Below are 19,816 nucleotides of genomic sequence, written 5' to 3'. Positions count from 1 at the left end.
TATTTGTTCACCAGATTGTAGAAATGTCTTCAGTTTTGACAGAATTTGACAGAAATATTATATAGAAATGGGTTTAGAAACACACATTAACATTCATTTTTAACTCTCAATTCTAACAGCATTTCTTTTTAAACATATGGGGCACTGAACACTTACAAACCACCAAGCTTTCTCTAGCACAATGCAGAAGATTGCAGACAAGACTGCAGGGAAAAAAGATCTTGAATTTAAATGACCGCATCGAAAAGAAAAGAGCAATGTCTCCCTTTGCTGGTTAACTGATGAAGTCACATCTTAGGTCTTTTCGGTGGGCGGGGTGTAGGAATGAAGAGAAGGAATGCACACGAAATGTTCTCTTAGGCTAGAATTACAATCAGACTTCAATTTAATTGGTGTAAATAAATGACACCGTTCAATGAATAGAAAATACTAGTTTCATACATATCTACTGTAGTCCACCTCATCAGATAATGATTTCTCGTGAAAATGTTACTGGGTTTGATTGGTTTCACCCACAGTATAATGGGACTAGTGAAACTTATTTTATCAGTATTATATAGTTGAAGTATACACAGTTAAAGGAACTAAAAAAGGAACAACTGAAGGAACCAAAAAATTCCAAAAAAAAAAAAATAAATCCTCAGGAGTGATTTAGAGATGATTAAACAACATTGATCTTAATGGGTAAATAGAGTAAATGGTATTTTTGGCTAAAAGAAATATTTTGAACATAAGGTTTATCTATTCAAGATAAAGCATGAGATGTTCAATCAGACAGAATGCAAGGCTGGCCAGTGATAGTGTCATAACAGCAGGTATAAAGGCACTGCTGTATGACTCCTTGGTATGTATTTTTGGCTGAAACTTATGTAGCTTCCTGATGCATGCCTGAGAAACTGAAACAATACAGACTGCTTTCCAGCATGTTGTTAAGTGGCCACTAAATACTTCTCATGCAAGTCCACAACCTCTCCAAAAATAGAGATGGGGTCAGTGAGGTTTCATGGTTCCTGGTGGTCTATCGCCATGGCTTTTGTTTTGACCACACTCTTTGTTTCTCACTATACTGTACTCAAAACCGCTACTGAGCACAGATCTGAGTTTATACAGGAAAACTGAGTACAGGAAAGGAGGGAGGATCGCCCCCTGTGGGGTCTATGTGCCACTCGCCACCTGGCCAAACACTGTTTCACAAATGCTATAGTATTTAACTATAGGTAGTCAGTGATGCAGAGAATTATAGTAGTATATCCTTCTTCTTTTTAACTAAATTGACTAGTCAAAAAATATAAGAATGTGCTACATATATAATTGCCAAATGAGATGGGCTGAAGCCAGGCGTTTTAGGGTGTTTATCATGTGATTTGTGAGGACTGAGTGGTCTGTAGTTGCTCATAGCTAAGAGAGAGAGAGAGAGAGAGAGAGAGAGAGAGAGAGAGAGAGAGAGAGAGAGAGAGAGAGTTAGTTCTTCACACAACACTATGGTTAGATTTTGGTGGCTCAGAATGTTTTAACCCTTAGAACCATGGCCAATTATTGACTCATATGTTTTATACAATATATTACACTTTTACTTACCTGGGGTAAGATCTCAAGGTAAATAATCAGTGATCAAATTGTATCATATAACACCAGGTAGATGCTAGCAGAAAAACTACAGTGGGCTGTAGTTAAAGCTAAAATATAGGGCTAAGACTAACAATGTTTATAAAAAGACACAAGTGCTTAAACTGTTTAGTCTAGAGCTTTTTTAATTGTATAGAAAATATTATAGTGTTATTATAATATTAATTTGCCTACTTTTATATATTTTTTACTTATTTAATATTTATATATATACAGTGTGTGTGTGTGTTTATATATATATATATATATATATATATATATATATATATATATATATATATATATATATAAGAATAAATTTAATTCACCTTGACATGGATGAAATGTAAAATATTGATAATGTGCAATTTACAGTTTACAATTTTACAATACAGTATACAATCTTGTGGGCCTGCAGGCCTGTTGTTTCTAATTGTGTCTCTAATTTAACTTAGTGCTGTGTGTAATGTGATAAAGTATGCAACATCTTCCCAATGAGAGAGACCACACAGATCTAACTGTACATCTAACTAAAGATGTTAAGTGCTACTGCTTCAGTAGGTTTAATGGATAATATATGGTTTAAAAATAAAGAGTGGTCTAAGTGGTACCTGTTTTGAGAACAGTGGGTGGAGTAAGAGCCTGGAGCTTGAGGAGGTACTCCACCTTATCCAAGAGAGCCTCCTGACCATTTCTAGAAGCTTTACTCTTCTGTACTTCAAGCTGCTTGATGAGCCCTTCTTTTTTTCTGTAAGACCAGAGAAAAACAACTTTAGGAAAGATTTTTGTATATTCCTTCCAACTGCCATTCTATTTATCTTCATTATCTGTTCCTCATAGATTTATTATCAAGGGAATTTCAGAGCTAATGTTATTTGGCCCTGAATCTGTTCAGCTCTTTGATAAACATTTGGCCCAAATTAAGCAAAGAACATAGTTCATTTCGATTTATTTCAAATAAATCTTTGTGTAAACACAGCCAAGTCTGGAAATATCTTTCCTAACAATTTATCAGCACAGCGGTCGAGGAAGCAAATTTCTTTATTGTAGTAATCATTCATTGCTATTCACAGCAATCCAACATCTGTGTTTAAGTCACACATCTGTTTATTATCTGCATTGTTTTCTCCTCAAACTTACATTTAATTTATCAAACTTTGAAATAAGCCTACTATACAACATGCTTATCTAATAGGACCCTTGAGTTTTAATTACAATTGTTTGTAATTGTTGGCAGGGCAAAGCATTTTGATGGTGTTAAATTCCAGCTGTTTTGTCATTGTTTAGTATTTAATCACCAGGTAGGGCTTTGGTAGAAGCTGTAGAAGGAGCATCCAGAAGAAGAGGATACATGTGTATAGTGGCGTGTGGTAGGTTTCACCAGAGGGAAGCACAATAGGTATAAAAGCGGAGGAATAATTGGAGCGCTTTAATGGACACAAGGTAATGTGAACACAGGGCTTGTATAAGTGGTTACTTAGACTTCTGGTCCACATGTTGGCTCCCGTAATTTTAAAAATAGATATGCAAAAGTCACTGCAAATGTAAATTGCTCTAGATAAGGGTGTCTGCCAAAATGATTTAAATGAAAATGTAAATGGCCAATTCTCCTCTGATCTCACTCATCAACAAGGTGTTTCAGCATGTAAACTGTTTGTTGTTTTGTAATAGGCCAGCCAGAAGCATTACTGCTAAGTGTAAATATTTTCTACAATACTGTATATTTCATAAATATCTCATACAATACTGTATATTTCATAAATATCTCATACAATACTGTATATCTCATAAATGATCTCATAAATGTTATCTCAGTGTCCTCATTTTCACCTACAGCTCTTATCTCATATTTCTGCGATCAGCCCCAAGCCTAGACTGGAGTATAACAGAAATGGTAATATGAGAATATGGGTTACAATCACACAATAGTAAATAATATATGCATTTATTTCTTATAAAAAGAATTCATCATTGCACCACAAACTAAATTTTATGCATTTACAAAATAATATACTTTCTATCAAGAATGCATATATAAAGAGGCAGTGACAATAAATAGTCATGTAAGTTCCCTTTTTTATTTGGCAGTATTTATTTGTGAATGTTGTCTTGTAAATCTCCAAGAGGTTAGTGAATGAATAAGAGGAGGATAGTAATGAAGAACTGTGTGTACTAATAAGTGGCAATCATCGGTCATTGTGGAAACAGTGATTGGGCGGTGGGAAACTTGTGGTAACTGGTGGTAAATCAAAAGAAGAATCCTGTGAGTTGTTTTCTGCAAAAAATATAAAAAAGTACAAAAACGTCTGTAGGTTGCATAGAAGATTTAAGCAAACAAACAAACAAACAAACAAAAAAAGCTGCAGCAAATCAAAACATTTTGTTAATTTGTGAGCGACATTGAACTGGAGTAGTGTGGGATTTGAATGTAATGCCGTTTGGCCGCAAGATGTCGCTGTGGTGCAATGTTACTGTCACTAACACAAACTGAACCGTTAGAGACAGGCAGCTCCGAAAACAGTCAATACACCAAAGGGCTAACTGAGAGACTGAGACTGTCAATACTGAAAAACACGCTGTCAAAGTGACATCCTGGCTACTTAAAGTGTAGATGATAAGACAACAGAATCCTTAAAATTCAGCCAGAAATAGGCAATAAAAAAGTTCTCATTATCCTTAATTCAACATTAATACCTAAAAAGAAATCTTTTCGAACATCTTGTACACAATATTCACGAGCTTTGATTCATCTACACCTATAATAATATATAATACTATAATAATAATAATAATAATAATAATAATAAGAAGAAGAAGAATAACAATAACAATTACAGCAATAATAATAATAATAATAACAACAACAATAATAAAAATACTAACAACAACAACAAAAACAACAACAATAATAATAATAATAATAACAATAATAATAACAATAATAATAACAATAATAATAATCAGTAGTATAAGTGATAAATATAACGTTTGTTATGGCAGATCGAACTGATTTGTGTGTTTGGTTAAAAGAAAATTTATATAAATTATAAAATAAAACATCAAGCAAATCTAGAATACGATTGTTGCACATTCAAACGTTCCATAAACTGAAAATGTAAACAAAGAGAAAAATTGTCACTTGCTTCGACGGAAATTCGTTAAAACGATCAAACAAAGATAAAAGAGGGAAATGGCCTCTACGGCGCATGCGCAGACGAGCGCCGTCTCGTGAGCACCGGCCCTAGTCGCCGGAGAAAACAAACTGCGCGGATAACAGAGACGTCCACACAGCACGCGGTGCACAGACACACCGCACACACCGGGGGTTTACTGCGCCCGGGACAACACAGAACCGTCTAAGGAAGGTAAGTGGTGTGTTTACGTTATAGGTGGTTATATGAGAGTGTGTGTGACGATGATGATGAGGAGAAAGATGATGATGAAGATGAAACTTGTGTTCAGTAACATGTGTCCCGATGCGCTCAGACACTGATGCGTGTTTTACACTACAAGCTGTTTTAGTGAGTGTTTTGACACACAGTGCTGTGAGCTGCAGACAGAAACGCGCGCTGAGCTGCGTGACACTGAGACACGACTTTAGGATGAAGTTGATGTTTGTGTTCATTACTGCAGCCCCGTGCACTAGGCCGAAAGGAGGCCGCTTACAGATGACTAGATGACGGACAGGCGGTTCAGCCAATCAGCGTACAGGATTTCGCAAACGTCAGACAATTCGACCAATCAGCGTTTGCTGTAACCGTGTGCGTCGCCAGGGCCGAATGAACAATGTAAACCGTCTAAAACAATCGAACTTAACAAGATCTCGGACCGAAACGCTTAAATAATGCTGCGTTTCTTTTCCGGATAGTTTACGCCTGTATAACGTGGTGTTTATGCGGTCGGTATGTGTGATTTTGCGTGTAAATCAAAGCTACATGCGCTCGCGCTGCGCGCAACGTTGCGCCCACGTTTTTACACTCAGGAAAAGTTTAAAGCACGTATTTTGGTTTGTAGCATCATACAGCAAGCTGTTCGGTCATCTTATGAGCTTAATGTTGTTCACACGTGATTAGTTACAGAGAAAGCCCGCGTTAGTGACGGACTTTGTGCGCGTGCTCTGACACGCAGGTAAACAGGAGGAAACGTGTCGCGCGCCATTTGCGTCACGCCGATGTTTTCCTTCTGCCCTCAGAATGAGACGCTGTTTTAAGCCAGACTTATTGTGGATCGGTTTAAAATGGGTTTGGAGTAAAGTATACAGTGATTTTTATGGTTTGTAATCATTGTAAACATCTCTGTCCTGCTTCAGCGTGACCGACCGACCGCCTCGCGCTGTGGCTGGAGTCACGTGACAACTGAGGGCGCCTCTGATTCGACAGAATCTGGGGAGGCATTTCTAAAATAAAATCACAACCACATTGAAGCTTTCATTATCAGCAGGATTTAAATGGACGAGAAGTGCAGGGTCAAACACATCTGGCTGTTTATTACAAGTATAGAACACTTACAAGCGTTATGTTCAGAGAATTCAACTGGCTACTAAAAGTGATCATGGGATTTTTATCTATTACACGTGTGGGTGTGTGTGTGTTGGGGTGTGGTTGTGGGTGTGTGGTTGTGTGTGTGTTGGGGTGTGGTTGTGTGTGTGTGTTGGGGTGTGGTTGTGTGTGTGTGTGGTTGTGGGTGTGTGTTGGGGTGTGGGTGTGTGTTGGGGTGTGGGTGTGTGGCTGTGGGTGTGTGTGTTGGGGTGTGGGTGTGGTTGTGGGTGTGTGTGTTGGGGTGTGGGTGGTGTGAACAGTACCTTTACCATTGCCTTCTATTACTAAGTTGCAAATAGAAAACCAAGACTTAGACTTTTAGACTCAAGAAAAGCTTGAATTGTTATAAAATAAAGAAACAAACAATAGAGCTTAAAAAAAAAAACAAGCGAGTGCTTTTGAATCCTTACGAATGTGTTAGTGTGCCATTTATGCTCCATAGCCCACTTGTGCATTTTGAAATTCTTTGTAATCATACAAAGCAAAAAGATATTTCCAGCTATCAGGTTATTTAAACCCTATGCACTTCCTTTGCCTGACTCATTATTGGGCCTCTGCACTATCACTGCATGTGTCCAGCCACTGTGTCATGAATGAATCATGTTATATTGCTGCAGCAGGCTTTTGTATCCAACAGCACTGCCTTCCTGTTTTTCACTCTAATTTTAAAGTAACAGATTTAGGCTATTCACCCTTATTGAGAGATATAATGAAGGGTTTTCTGAGGAAAATTTCTGGAATGTGGTTTTGCCACTAGAGGGTGCACAAGGGCACAGTTTTCCTTTGTGTGTTGTGTCCTGTCTTAATGACTTCAACCAATCTCTTTGACTGAATAATCCATGTGTTTTTTTTTTTTTTTTGTTTGTTTGTATGTTTTGGCCATCCCTAAATGTGGAGCTTATAATGAAGATTAAGAAGATAGACTTCAAATAAAATATTGAATTGTGTGTTGTTTTTTTTTACCAGAATAATTTAAATCTCGTGCATTTAGTGTGGCTATACACTGTAGTTATGCATTGCCATGGGTGCTGTTATTAAAAGTCCATGCTTTTAAAAAAAAAAAAAGTTAGTTTTAAAAAAATGCTATTTATTTCTTTATTTTTTTTAACGTCATTTAAATTCAGGTGTAGAATTAGTTGTATTATTAAATGTGGCATGTTTTACTTGTATGTTCTGGAGGAAGGCATTTGTTGTTTGTGTGTAAATATGTGGATTCAGGTGTGTGAGTACAAGAATGTGGGTATTGACACCAGCTCAATTTAAAATGATATATGAAACCGTGCATAGCTGATTAATGTCTTATTGTTTTCTGAAGGTTGGTGAGAAGCACACAGCATGACTAAGACGCCTCCTCACAGGCGAGGGATCACGTTTGAGGTGGGGGCGGCTTTGGAGGCCCGGGACAGTCTGAAGAACTGGTCAGTGTTTCTTTCTCTTTCATTTCATTCTTCTTCTGACTTGGCAGCCTGTGCTTTCACTCCGTTAGAAGCCTCAAGCCAAACACAGCTGCAAAAGCTCTTTGGTTTGTTCAGCATTCTGCACCACCAGCATAACCCCTAGCTTCTAGTCCTGAGTCTGTTTTCCTTCAGGGAAATGTGAATGTGTGTTTTAAAGGATTCACACAGAAAGGGAAAGATCATGTACAAATCTTTATCAGCAAACAGCCACAAATAGAAAGATAAGAATTTCATATTCTAACTAACTTACTCTATCTATGTATTAATTGGCTGGATAGATGTGGGACATTCAGAAATTAGTTCCAGACATGTTAATGTTCTTACTAAAGAGTTCTAATAGGTTAATAACCTATATTACCAGATCTTCTCTTGTGGTCTCTTCTCTATACCTCTTTAGCGCCCCCACAGGATTTCAGTAGAGCTTATTGCAAGGGATGTGAGGACCATATCCAAAGTTTGGCCCTATAGTGATCTGTGTTACCGCATAAACATTTGTAAGCTTGAAGAAGATATAACTGTTGTTTTATTATTAGAACAGTAGATACTGCTTTGTAGGGTTGGTCGGGTATTTTTAGTTTAATTACAACCTGAAAAACCTTATCTAGTATCTGTCACAATGATAGCCCTACTGTGTCTCTCGAATATTAGTTAGCAAGCTAACAGGAATTAGAAGGAGGCGTAGCTACCCAGCTAGCGTCACCTTTAATAGCTAGCTACCAGGCTAACAAAATCACAACCGCTAAAAGATTGATGCCTTCAAAATAGAAGAAATATATGCCTTTATTTGAAGTTGTTTTTGTTGATCTTATTGTATACTACTACTACTACTACCTTTTCTCCAGAGTTGTCAGCTTTAATGCTAATTGTAGCTGCTACTATTTACTAGTTTGGTTTATATGAATAGTGAAGAAAATAGTTCCTTTCAAATGTCAACTGTGGGTTATGCAGATTTTTTGTTAGAATTATGCAGTAGTATTAATCCTTTTTCATTTAACATTCAATTTTATTTAGTACATAGTTAGCATTTTGTAAATGTGAAATCCCAGACGAAGTTAGCTAGCTAGCTAAGAACAGAGCTTGCTAAAGTTTAGAAAAAAAACCCAGCCAAAATGAACTAACATCACCAAACTAAATTAAGGTATTTATAGACCGTACAGATCATATTAATCTCAGGCCCTAATCAGGCCAAATCTGTTTAGCTAGTTAGCTGATTATAGTTAAAAAAAGTTGCATCACTGTGTGGAAACACTGATATGATGCCTGTTTAGTCTAATATAAAATCACTGTTTTCTATATTAAATGATTAGGTATGCTGCCAGCATTGAGAAGATTGACTACGAGGATGAGAAGGTTCTGATTCATTACAGACAGTGGAGTCATCGCTATGACGAGTGGTTCGACTGGAGCAGCCCTTACCTACGACCTGTGGAACGAATCCAGCTGAGGAGGCAGGGCCTGCAGGAGCACAACATGGCCCCGGTGACTGCTCACTCTCGAAAAGAAAGTCATTTAAAACGTATACATGTAAAATGAAGGCTTTATTTCATAATACTGAACAATATTTTACTTATTGTGTGTGTGTTTCTCTCCCCCTCCCAGGGTTTTCAAATCAACCAGAAGGTTTTAGCCAGTTGGTCAGATTGTCGCTACTATCCAGCTAAGATCCTCTCCCGTGATAAAGACGGTCAGTTAGTGTGGATGGCGTATAAGAAATTATTGGGATGTAATTCTGCTATGGTTTGTCCTGATCAGGAACGGACAACTGTTTCAGTTACCATTAAACCTAGATGCTTTTGGGGAAAAAAGTGACATTAAATAATACTTGAGCTACCCAGCTACAACACATGCTAAATAAATGATTATTATTTTCTTAAAACAAGCTTTTAATGTAGCACATTAAATTGTCCTTAACAAACTCATCCTATATAAATAAAAATATTTATTGTTCTTGTACTGCAACTTATGTCTACTGCCTGTTTCTACTTTATTAACTTTAATAGTGTGCTGTTTTTGTCTTTCAGATTTTTACACAGTGAAGTTTTTTGATGGTGTTGTTAAGACTGTGAAAGGGATGAAGATTAAGCCTTTCAGAAAGGAGGTAGGAATCCAGATCTTTGTCAGTCGGAATTATACAGAATGAATTCTTTGAGCATTTTGGATAAATATCTTGCATTAACGTTTTGATAAAAATGGAAGTGTTCTTGAGTCTGTCTTCAGCATTAGGCTCAGGTGAAAACACTCATGTCTTTGCAATCGGCAGAACACGAGCAACAAGCCTGGGCAGCCAAGCCGAAAGCGGACAGCAGGGAAAAACTGTAAGACCAAAGAGAACGGAAGAAACCAACAGGACGGCGAGACCGAATCGGAGGAAGAAGACTCAAAAGGGACAGAGAAGTGTGGAAAGCTTCAGGACACCCTGCTGGCCAAAACGGAGCTGCCAGAGATGGCCAACGGACACCAAGCTGCAGAGGAGAAGCCGTCCAACGAAGAGCTGAAGACGGAAACACAGGAGAACGGAGGAGGGGAAGTGATGGAGATGGACAAAGGAGGAGACGAGGAGAACGTCGGAGGGACACTTCATAACGGCGCCCATGAGAGCTGTGGAGAGGAACAAGAGAAAGAAGAGCGAGAAAAAGAGGCCCCACTCGGTCAGAACAGGAAAACAAGAGGCAAAGTAATGGAAGGTAATGAGCTGATGTGCTGACTTCACTTTATAATGATGTTTTTGTGTAAAAATGCCTTGAGTTTAAGACTCATTTTAATAGCATGTCTAATATTTAAAACTGGACATTATTATAGGCATTTTAAATAGGTTTCCCTTGGAAGACTTTTTTTTAAATCACAGACTAAACTTCAAGATTGTATTTAAATGTTATGATTATTGCTACCTTTACTATATTTGTAAGGCTTTGACTGTAAATGTATGAAAATAGCAAATAGCACAGCAAAGCTTGTTGGATATCGTTCAGCCCAGATGAGTAAGTGCCAAATCCAGTGTGTCAAGCAGAGCTAGGCAAGGACCTAATCCAGACAATACAGTGAACACTCCAGCAACATAGTCCATAGTCTGAGTCTCAATTTGTAGAGGAGATCCTTTAAATATTAGTGAAATGCTAAGATTCTAAGAGTTATCATAGTTGGCAGGAAGGAAAACATAGTGTGCGCTTTTAAAAGAAAACTGAAACGTGTCATTTTTATTTCTTTTTTGTTCGGCTACTAACTTTTAGTAGGTCGGCTCCACATGCAGATTTTAGCAGGGCTTGTTTTTTGTTGAGTCATGCTGACAACATCGTTGCCTTGTGTGCCTCGCACAGGGAAAGACACAGATCGGGCCTGCGTTCCAGAGCTGAGGAAAAGACGTGCGTCCACGGGACAAACTCCTCCTTCCAAGAGGAGCAGAGCAAATACTACAGGTCCATACATAAAGTCTCTCTATCTCTTTCCTTTCTCCCTTCCCCCTCTCTCTGTCTTCATATCCAGCCACAATTAATCCACTGTCAATAAAAAGGACTTAACCGTAAAATTAAATCTTACTGAATTGTTTTTCACTCATACAGACAGAAACAATCGATCCCAGGTTAGACAGACTAGATCAGATTCTGTACCAGAAAGCTTCAGCGATAAAGATGGTCTCTGCAAGACGGGTCTTCTGGAGAATCCCAAGCCTATAGCACAGACAGCGTCTTCTCCTGATCTCGGTACGTCATTTCTGTTCGCTAACTTCTAAATGACCAGAATGCTTATATTCATCTTGATGCAGTTCCAGTATTGAAAATTCACTAAATTTACTTGATGCATTCTCATTGGGTTTGTTTTTCTCAGCCACGCTGCTGCAAAGACAAGTCCACCTCCCAACCACCAATAAGTACAGCAGGGAACCATGTGAGTGGATATCTCTAGCCTTCTCTCTCTCTGCTCTGTAAAAACAATGCTTATGTTTCACATGAACGCCGTAGGTACAAATCATTGTGAGCTGTTTATGCGGGTGCACAACATCTGTTTACCTTCACAGTACTTGTAATCCCAACTCCAGCATGCGTGTGTATCAGCTGCTGGGGTCAACATTTACCATAGCAACAAAACATGTGAGTCGTGCCTGAGGGTAAAAAGAAATACATGGTAATTATGTTAGCAGAGGATTTGAACTGCATCTCCTGCGCACATGTGCTTATTAAAGGCAAAGCTAGAAGGACTCATTTTGGGTCACGTCGGTGTGAAGCATTTTGTGTAGAAGCTCTTCAACAAAATACTAGTATGAAGAACTGAAATCTGCAGTGTTTCCCAAATAAAGTGGCACATTGTTGGTTCGATATTAGTTGTTACTGAGAAATGTTAAATTATTTTTAAATATGCATCACAGTTTGACTTTGCAATCGCATCCACCTTCCTTACTGCTTTATATTTTATTTATTTTTTTTAATGAATGCCTCATCGTACTGGTATACTAGTAGTAATTCTAGGTGAGAACCGCGACATGGTTACACATCCACTCACATGTCTAATAACAACTTCTCCACAGTGTACAGGGTCATCAAGAACCAGCCCCCGCCCATCCTCTCCATCGAACTGGACCATAACCCGTTTAAGTGCCAGGTGCCAGGCTGCAGCAAGTCGTTCCGCAAGGCGTCTCTGCTGCACTATCACATGAAGTATTACCACTCTGAGAGCGAGCTGTGCTCTTCCCACAGCACCCACACACACACCGCCGAACCTCAGGCCCAGGATAGCCACACACACCCCTCTGAGACTCCACGCAGACGCCGTACCGTTTCTGCCTCACTAGGTAAGCACTCGATGTGGGTTAGTGTGAGGATTGGGATGGGTTCCACAAGGCATAATAAGGATTTTTCAAATAATTTTATTATTTCTAAACAAGAAATGCTTACTAATATAAAATGGTGTCTCTCTTTTATATGCAATAGTGTGTGTCTTATTCTGTCTCTCTCTTGTACACAGACACTCCGTCCCCGCTAAGCGACAGTAAATCCAGTCACACCCCGTCACCCCATACTGCGAACGGTGTGCATCGTCAGCGCAGCTCCTCCCACTGCGAGAGGAGCAAAGAGAACCAGCACACCAACCGCACGCTCCATGACGACAGAGACTGGGTCACCATGGAAACAGGTATAGGAGTGCAACCCCCTCTTCACATCTGCTGCTGTACATGAAACATTCCTGCTATAAATGAAAGCCTTTAAAGCTTAGATTATTAGCAATTTATACATTTCTTTTTTTTTGTTGTGGGTAATAGAACGAGAGAAAAGGAGAGAAAAGAAGCAGAGGGACTTCTGCATCAAGTCTAAGAAGAAGAGAAAGAAGAAAAAGAGGTCCAAGTCAGGTAAGATGTGGACACGTGGCTTTATCTCTCCATTGTGTTCATGTGCTCTTTTTTTGGGTACGGATCTATTGAACATGCGCGCACACACACACACACACACACACACACACACACTCATCTGAGTCATACTGTGCCTGCTGTCTCTAAGCATGTTGTTTATTTAATATTATTAAATGTTTATTTCATTTGTTAATCTTGTATTCAGTGGCTGTGTTTGAAATGTGCCTACATGCTATATGGTAGTCCATCATTAAGCTGCATCAGCATGTAGGCTGATCTATTGATTAGTTCTAATATAGGCTGTGACTATCATTGGGATTGATCAGCATCAGCCATGCACATTAACACAAGGCACTATTACAGGCAGCGGTCACTTAGCCGTAGCCACTTATTTGGAAATTCGGCTTAAGCAAAACTCAGTTCAGGTGTCTCTTAAAATATTTTTGCTTGCATGCTGCTTTTAGTGTGAATCTGCAGGTTGCTTCTTTTTTATTTTTTTATTTTTTTCTTTTTTCTTTTTTCTTTTTTCCCCCTCCTTTCCGTCTTTTTGTCTTGCTCTTTATTGCTGCTGGTGTCACCTGCTCTGATCATGAGTTGGGAAATGACTGCAACTCGTCTGGATGGTTTTAATCATGCTGTTTGTTTGTTAGCAGTACAGAGGTGAAGAGCACTGTAGTATAGGAATGCTTCCTCCTTCTAACTTCTCTAACTTAAACCGGGTTCCTGTAACTTGCCTCAAAGCCTTTTGTTGAGTTCTTTAAGCGTTCTAAGCATTAGCGTTTTTGTAAATGCTGCTCAGAGATGCTAGCATCACATGTTAATTCCTCATAATTGGGAGGCACCACTCTGTGTGTTTGTGGCTGTGTGTGTAGAGGTAGGTGTTAAGTGTGTGTCCTGTATGTCCTAACACTGTCTGGCCTTTGCTCTCCCTTCTTCTGACAGACTCACACAGCAGTGATAAGAGCAATGGCTTTAGCTCGTACCCCTGCAATCCAAATCTGTCTCTCAAATTGCCCCTCTCCCACAAACACCGCTCGTACGCCGCACACTTCCCCGAACCAGAGCTCGATGATGGTGGGTATAAAGCACAGGGGTCCGTTTACAACCAGGCTTCCTCTATGCTTCCTAGTCTGCTTTTTAGTCTGTTTGATTTTAAACTTTACTCTTGTCCTTTGTACAGTTGTGTCTTTTCTTTATACTGTAGTTCACCCCCACCACACACACACACTATTTCCCCCCAACTCGCTGTATATATTCGTGTGTGCGCATTTGAATCTGTTTGAGAAGTCGAGCGAATAGTTTTTCCAACATTTCTCTTTATCTCTGGTTTCCTGTGCTGCAGGTGAAGACAGTGGCAGTGACTGGTCAACAGACAGCCCTCTGTGGAGCGAGGAGGAGTCGGAGACGGGGCTCGATCTGAACACGCCTTTCTCTGAGCAGGGGGTGGAGACGGTGGGTCATGACTCAGAGATAGTGCGCTGTGTGTGCGAGGTGCAGGAGGAGAACGACTTCATGATCCAGGTGGGCTTGCTTTGCCCAAAACAGAGCGTTGTTCTAGATTAGAGTCAACTTTTGTACCCATAGGAGAGAGTCCTAAGTGGACCTTCGTGGCTCATTGTCATGACTGAGGTGTACGTTCTGTGGAAGGCGGAAAGAAACCCGGCTTCTCTCCTCCCTCTATCCCTTTTCAGAAAAGTCATGCCAGTCTCTTTTGTCCTGGCATGACTTTATCCTTTATGACTTTAACCTTTATCGTTCATCATTCCACCCAACGTTGTCAAGCACAAATAGAACGTAATTGGTATAGCAGGAATAGTGAGGAGCAGATAAGGAACATGGTCAAAGTTACAGTAAAGAAGAAAAAAGATGTTGCTTACATATACATGTTCTAGAACTCAAGGTCTGTTAAGCGATTCAGACGAACTCATGCTTGTCATTAGATGAACTGACTGTTCGTTTTGGCTTTGATCCTCACATCGTCATGGTATATTTAAATGGCGTTTGAGTTATTAGTAGCAATACTTGTCAGCTGAGGAGGCTTCCTCGTTGGCAGTGTTGTCATTGCGTGTCATACTTCTTGTCGCTTCATTGGTCAGCTCGGTGGGGCAAGTGAGAGAAATTGCCACGGAGAACCGTGTGGTAGTTACAAAAAAAAAAAAATCAAAAATCATCTTTTTAGTGATGACGTGAGAAATAAGAGTTGTGCCTTATATAAACAGGGAATTCTTGTTGTGATCTCCTCACAATAGATATGGTAAATATTGTCAAATTAAACAAATGTTTAAGCTAGATCTGTTGTTAGCTTGCTAGCTAGTCCGTAAACACAAACAGTAACGATTAGTGGAACTGTAACCGCTTTCCTCTGCCTCCACCCACCACACAGCAGTTTTCTGTAGTAATTATTGTACTGGGTGATTTATGTAATGACCAGACAATCTGTGGAATGTTCTTCCTACTGTAAAGGTTTTTATATCACTACCTAATAAAGCTGTTATTTAAAAATATTTTTGCTATGGAGACTTCAGGAAGGGCTATTTTCTGTCAAATCAAAACTGAGCATGGGCTTTTTAGCATGGGAGTTAAAAATAAATGTATAGGCATGATTAAACATGCTTGACAGGAAAGTGATGCTTCTGGGGCTCCTCCTTCAGTGACGGTTCTGATGAGGCACAAAGCAATGAGGTATTCATACTGCGTAGAGAACATTTTGTCTAATGATGCTGTGTACATCGTTAAAACCCAAATGTTTGTGGACACTTGACCAACCCATTCCATATTGAGTCTCGTCTTTGTTGCTGTAATAAACTCCATTATTTCGAGTGCTTTATATTCAGTTTTGGAGCATGGCTGTGGGTGTTTGTGCTCCTTCAGCAGCAAGAGCATTAGTAAAGTCAGGCAAGAAACCTGTTGTGCAGTTCTCATCCAGTGCATCCCAGAGGTGTTCAGAGGGGTCGAGGTAGGTCAGGATTTGTCATGCTTTTTTTTTTTATATCCACTGCTTTTTCAGTCTCTTGTCATATCTGGTCTGGATTTCTGCAACACAATTCGTCCTTTGCAAATGATCCAAAATGCAGCTGTATGACTAAGTTCTCCCACACCACCCTACCACCCCACCAACCTCTTTCTGAAACACTTATTTTTTCTGTGATAAGTTTTTTTTCTGTTAAGTCTGTGACCTAGTGAACCAGTGTTGATGTATTCATCGCCAGAGTGACTTCAAAGCACTTTTGTATATCTCTCTGAATAAGGGGCGTCTTCCAAAAGTCACGGTCAGGTGTCCACATACTTTTGGCTATATCGTGTGTACTATATATTTACCCAGGGAACCTTTTTTTATTCTTCCTGGAAAAATCATCTTTGAGTAAACGTGATTTACATAATTGCTCTACACATGTATGTATATTGAAGAGACTGAGGTTTTAGCGTGTCCAAGTAGTAACTTTGCCTTTTGATTTCCCTTTCAGTGTGATGAGTGTTTATGCTGGCAACATGGCACGTGCATGGGCCTGTATGAGGACAGTGTCCCTGACACCTACAGCTGCTACATCTGCAGGGACCCACCTGGTGAGCGAAATCTTACAGTGACAGCCATGAAACGAGTTTTGTTCCACTACAACCTGTCCAGCGGTGCATCACTAAATGTATTCTTTATGCTTGGGATGGACCTTAGCTATCTAATTGCAAACAGTTTCAGTGTCATATTTCTGGCTTATCTGTAATGAAGCTCCACGATTAATGGAAGCGATCACGTTTATAATCACGATCGACTCGATTGCCTTGTTTTAAAATTCTTTGTTTCTGAATGCATTGCGTTTAGCTCAGAGACAGAGTCAGCGCTACTGGTACGATAAGGACTGGCTCAGCAGCGGTCACATGTACGGCTTGCCCTTCTTAGAAGAAAACTACTCTCATCAGAACGGCAAGAAAATGGCAGCCACCCACCAGCTCCTGGGCGACGTTCATCGTGTGTTTGAAGTGCTTAATGGCCTCCAGCTCAAAATGAGCATACTGCAGTAGGTTTATTTGTTTATTTATTTATTTAATATTCACCAGTTGTACAAGGAATTTTTCCTGACTGCCACATGAACAAAAACAGGGTGGGACTGAGGGCTGTTTTCTCTTTGTAATGTAACCCGTCTTGTTTGTCTGACAGGGCTCAGGCTCACCCGGACCTGAAACTGTGGCGACAGCCCTGGAAGCCCTCAGATGGCATTCTCAGGAAGGGGGCGGTGCATTCTGGCATGACCACGCCCTCTCCACCATCTCCTCGCGCAGCAGACTCCATCGATGCAGAGCAGGTCAATTCCAAACAGCCTGTGCCTCCAGCCTGCTCTTTCCAGACGTCTTACATCAGCAGCGAGCACTGCTACCAAAAGCCACACACGTATTATCCTGCGCTGGAGCAGCGACTGGTGGTGGAGACGCGTAGCACAGAGGAGCTTCTGGAGCTCGAGACACGCAAACTGCAACTGACCAATGCTAAGGTGATCTAACAGTGTACTATTGTTGATGCGTTTAGGTTAGATTTGTTTATCTGTTCAAGAGCAAGTGAGAACGTCAATTCCTAACCTGTTCTGTTGCCAGGGATTAGACAAAACAGCGAAAGTTTCTCGAAGGATAATGAGAATCGAAATGAGTGAAACTAAACTAAATGAGCCCTGAACACATTATGTTTAGCCCTTAGTCATCTTTTAACCTTTCTACTTCTTGCTGCTTCAGCGTCTCACATAAAGAATCTTAAAAGCAGTTTCATTTCTCTGCCGATTTATGACTGAGATGATGATTTGCCCAGTGTGAACTAATTCAAACCTGATTTACTTTGTTAGGAGTTGGAGTGTCGCATGAAGCTGCTGGCGGCCGAAAGAGAGAAGAGCTGCGCCGCCCAGATTAAGGAAGAGGAACCTGACCCAGTGACCTGTGACTCCAAACCTGACCCTGACCTCCTGCTACACCAGCAGTGGCAGCTGAACCTGCTGGAGCACATCGAGGTTGTGCAGGATGAAGTCAGCCACAGGATGGACCTCATAGAGAGGGAGCTGGATGGTGAGAACTGAACGGAGTTTGTAACTGTGTCTTTCTGTTCAGTTACTGTCATAGCTTTTATCAACCTGAGGTAGAAATACTAGCTTTTGACCATGTGACTTAAAAAAACAACAACTGCACACCAAGATGCTTTTATGACACAAATTTCCATGAATCATAAACAAAGTCCTTTTTTTTTTTTTTAAATAAAAAAAATAAAATAAAGCTAGCAATGAAAATGAAGTTTAATATTGTAAAGCTAAATTTATTCCAGGTTCACCATATGCTAAAATAAATAGCTTGTTTATTCAGCCAAAATTTCTGGCTGAATTCCTGTCCCAGGCATGAACGAAATGAGTTCTGTAAATAAAGTCCAAAATGCCAAAGTGTTGCCAAAACTCATTTTGTGCGTGTGGAAATGCAGTTATTATTTACTATACATCCTGATGAATGAAACCTCACTGTTGTCTGTGTTCCTTGTTCAGTTTTAGAAAGTTGGCTGGATTACACAGGTGAACTGGAGCCTCCAGAGCCTCTGGCGCGTCTCCCGCAGCTTAAACACCGCATCAGACAGCTACTGACGGACCTGGGAACAGTGCAGAAGATTGCGTTGTGCTCCTCGTCCACATGAGGGAAGCAGAGCGCACAGATCTCAGAAACCTGCAGGAGAGGAGAGGTGGAAAATGAAAAGATGAATTGAACTCGAACTCAAGCAGAAGTGGTATTAGTGCTCTGGGGAGAACTGCGAGCCAAAACAAACCAACCCATGATAGAAACAAGAAGAAAGAAATTACTTGAATGTTTAATATGTTAAAAGATTTGAATGTACTTCAGGGTTATGGTTCAAGTTTGGGCATCAACTATGCCTCGAGTTTTCTTTTTTTTTCTTTCTTTCTTTTTTTGTTGGAAGAACTACAATGTTTATGGCATTACATGCAAGGGAAATTATTTGGATTATGAAACCTTTTAAGCACTTAAATTTGTTAATTACCATCGTAAAGTTTTGTTTTGGTTGTTTGGTTGATTTTCTCCACTTTGTTGCTAATTTTATGCAAAACCACCTTTTCATACATGAACTGTTTGAATATCTGACATCTTCAAGTGAAGAGACTCTGAGGCAGTGACTGGTTTTGTAGCTGTTTAAAGTAAACATGGAAATGTTTAAAGGAGCATATATTTTAATCTTAAAGTACTTGCATCTTGCTTTTATATTTGTATTAAATAGACAATGTAAATTGCCTATATGTAAACTTTACTTCATAGTTCAGGTTGTTTTGTTCTTTTCCCTTTGATCGAAACTGTAATGTTCTTTACCGTGACTGAGTCTTCATTCATAATAACAATAATAATGATTATGATGATAATAATTTACCTTTTATACCTTGTACATTCTGCATTACCGTTCCTCTCATGTCTGCCTTGGTTTTGGAAATAATTGCTTGTTTGTTTCCTTTGAGTGCAAATGTTGTCCCTGCAATATCTACATATTCAACAAGCACAAAAATGGTATCATTTTAATTTTTTTTTAACCCACAAGCTCTTGCCGTATACTGTGCTGTTACTTCATCTCTTCCCCCCCCAATTTCTGTTTTGTGGCACTTTTTGTCTTTTTAACTTATTGTAATTCAAATTAAGTTATTGATTTATTTTTTTTTAATATAAAATAACCCCACGCTTGGTGTGTATGAGGCTGTAGACTGAGTTGTGGCCAACACGTGCACGTGTGTGAAGGGAGCAGATGGGTCCACAGTGTGTGTTCAGTGTGCTCATGCCCATTGCTAGTTCATGTCTTTCATCAAAAGTGTTTCATTCGGAATTCAATTAACCTGTTATTCCAGAAAGGAACGTTAAAATGT

The 19,816-nt window shown here is 39.6% G+C and overlaps 1 protein-coding gene across 6 annotated transcripts; it reads left to right on the top strand.

Moving 5' to 3' along the window:
- Positions 1-4,826: 4,826 nt before the first annotated feature.
- Positions 4,827-19,409, top strand: phf20b (PHD finger protein 20, b). Of its 6 annotated transcripts, none has more exons than XM_060893561.1 (19): positions 4,827-4,970; positions 7,459-7,561; positions 8,908-9,079; positions 9,200-9,284; positions 9,622-9,698; positions 9,861-10,284; positions 10,915-11,013; positions 11,158-11,298; positions 11,423-11,482; positions 12,120-12,383; positions 12,557-12,724; positions 12,852-12,938; positions 13,881-14,012; positions 14,281-14,459; positions 16,403-16,502; positions 16,756-16,951; positions 17,092-17,422; positions 17,765-17,981; positions 18,446-19,409. In XM_060893561.1, the coding sequence occupies exons 2-19, from the start codon at positions 7,479-7,481 to the stop codon at positions 18,589-18,591; spliced, it is 2,961 nt and encodes a 986-aa protein (XP_060749544.1). In that variant the 5' UTR covers positions 4,827-4,970; positions 7,459-7,478; the 3' UTR covers positions 18,592-19,409. The 6 variants fall into 6 exon arrangements, with proteins under 6 accessions (XP_060749544.1, XP_060749545.1, XP_060749543.1 ...); XM_060893562.1 differs by having other exon boundaries at positions 8,908-9,101; positions 9,201-9,284; positions 14,281-14,390; XM_060893560.1 differs by having other exon boundaries at positions 8,908-9,101; positions 9,201-9,284.
- The last annotated feature ends 407 nt before the right edge of the window (positions 19,410-19,816 follow it).

Source organism: Tachysurus vachellii, chromosome 19, assembly GCF_030014155.1.
Source record: "Tachysurus vachellii isolate PV-2020 chromosome 19, HZAU_Pvac_v1, whole genome shotgun sequence".
NCBI lineage: Eukaryota > Metazoa > Chordata > Actinopteri > Siluriformes > Bagridae > Tachysurus > Tachysurus vachellii.
This window is presented reverse-complemented; position numbering and strand designations above follow the sequence as displayed.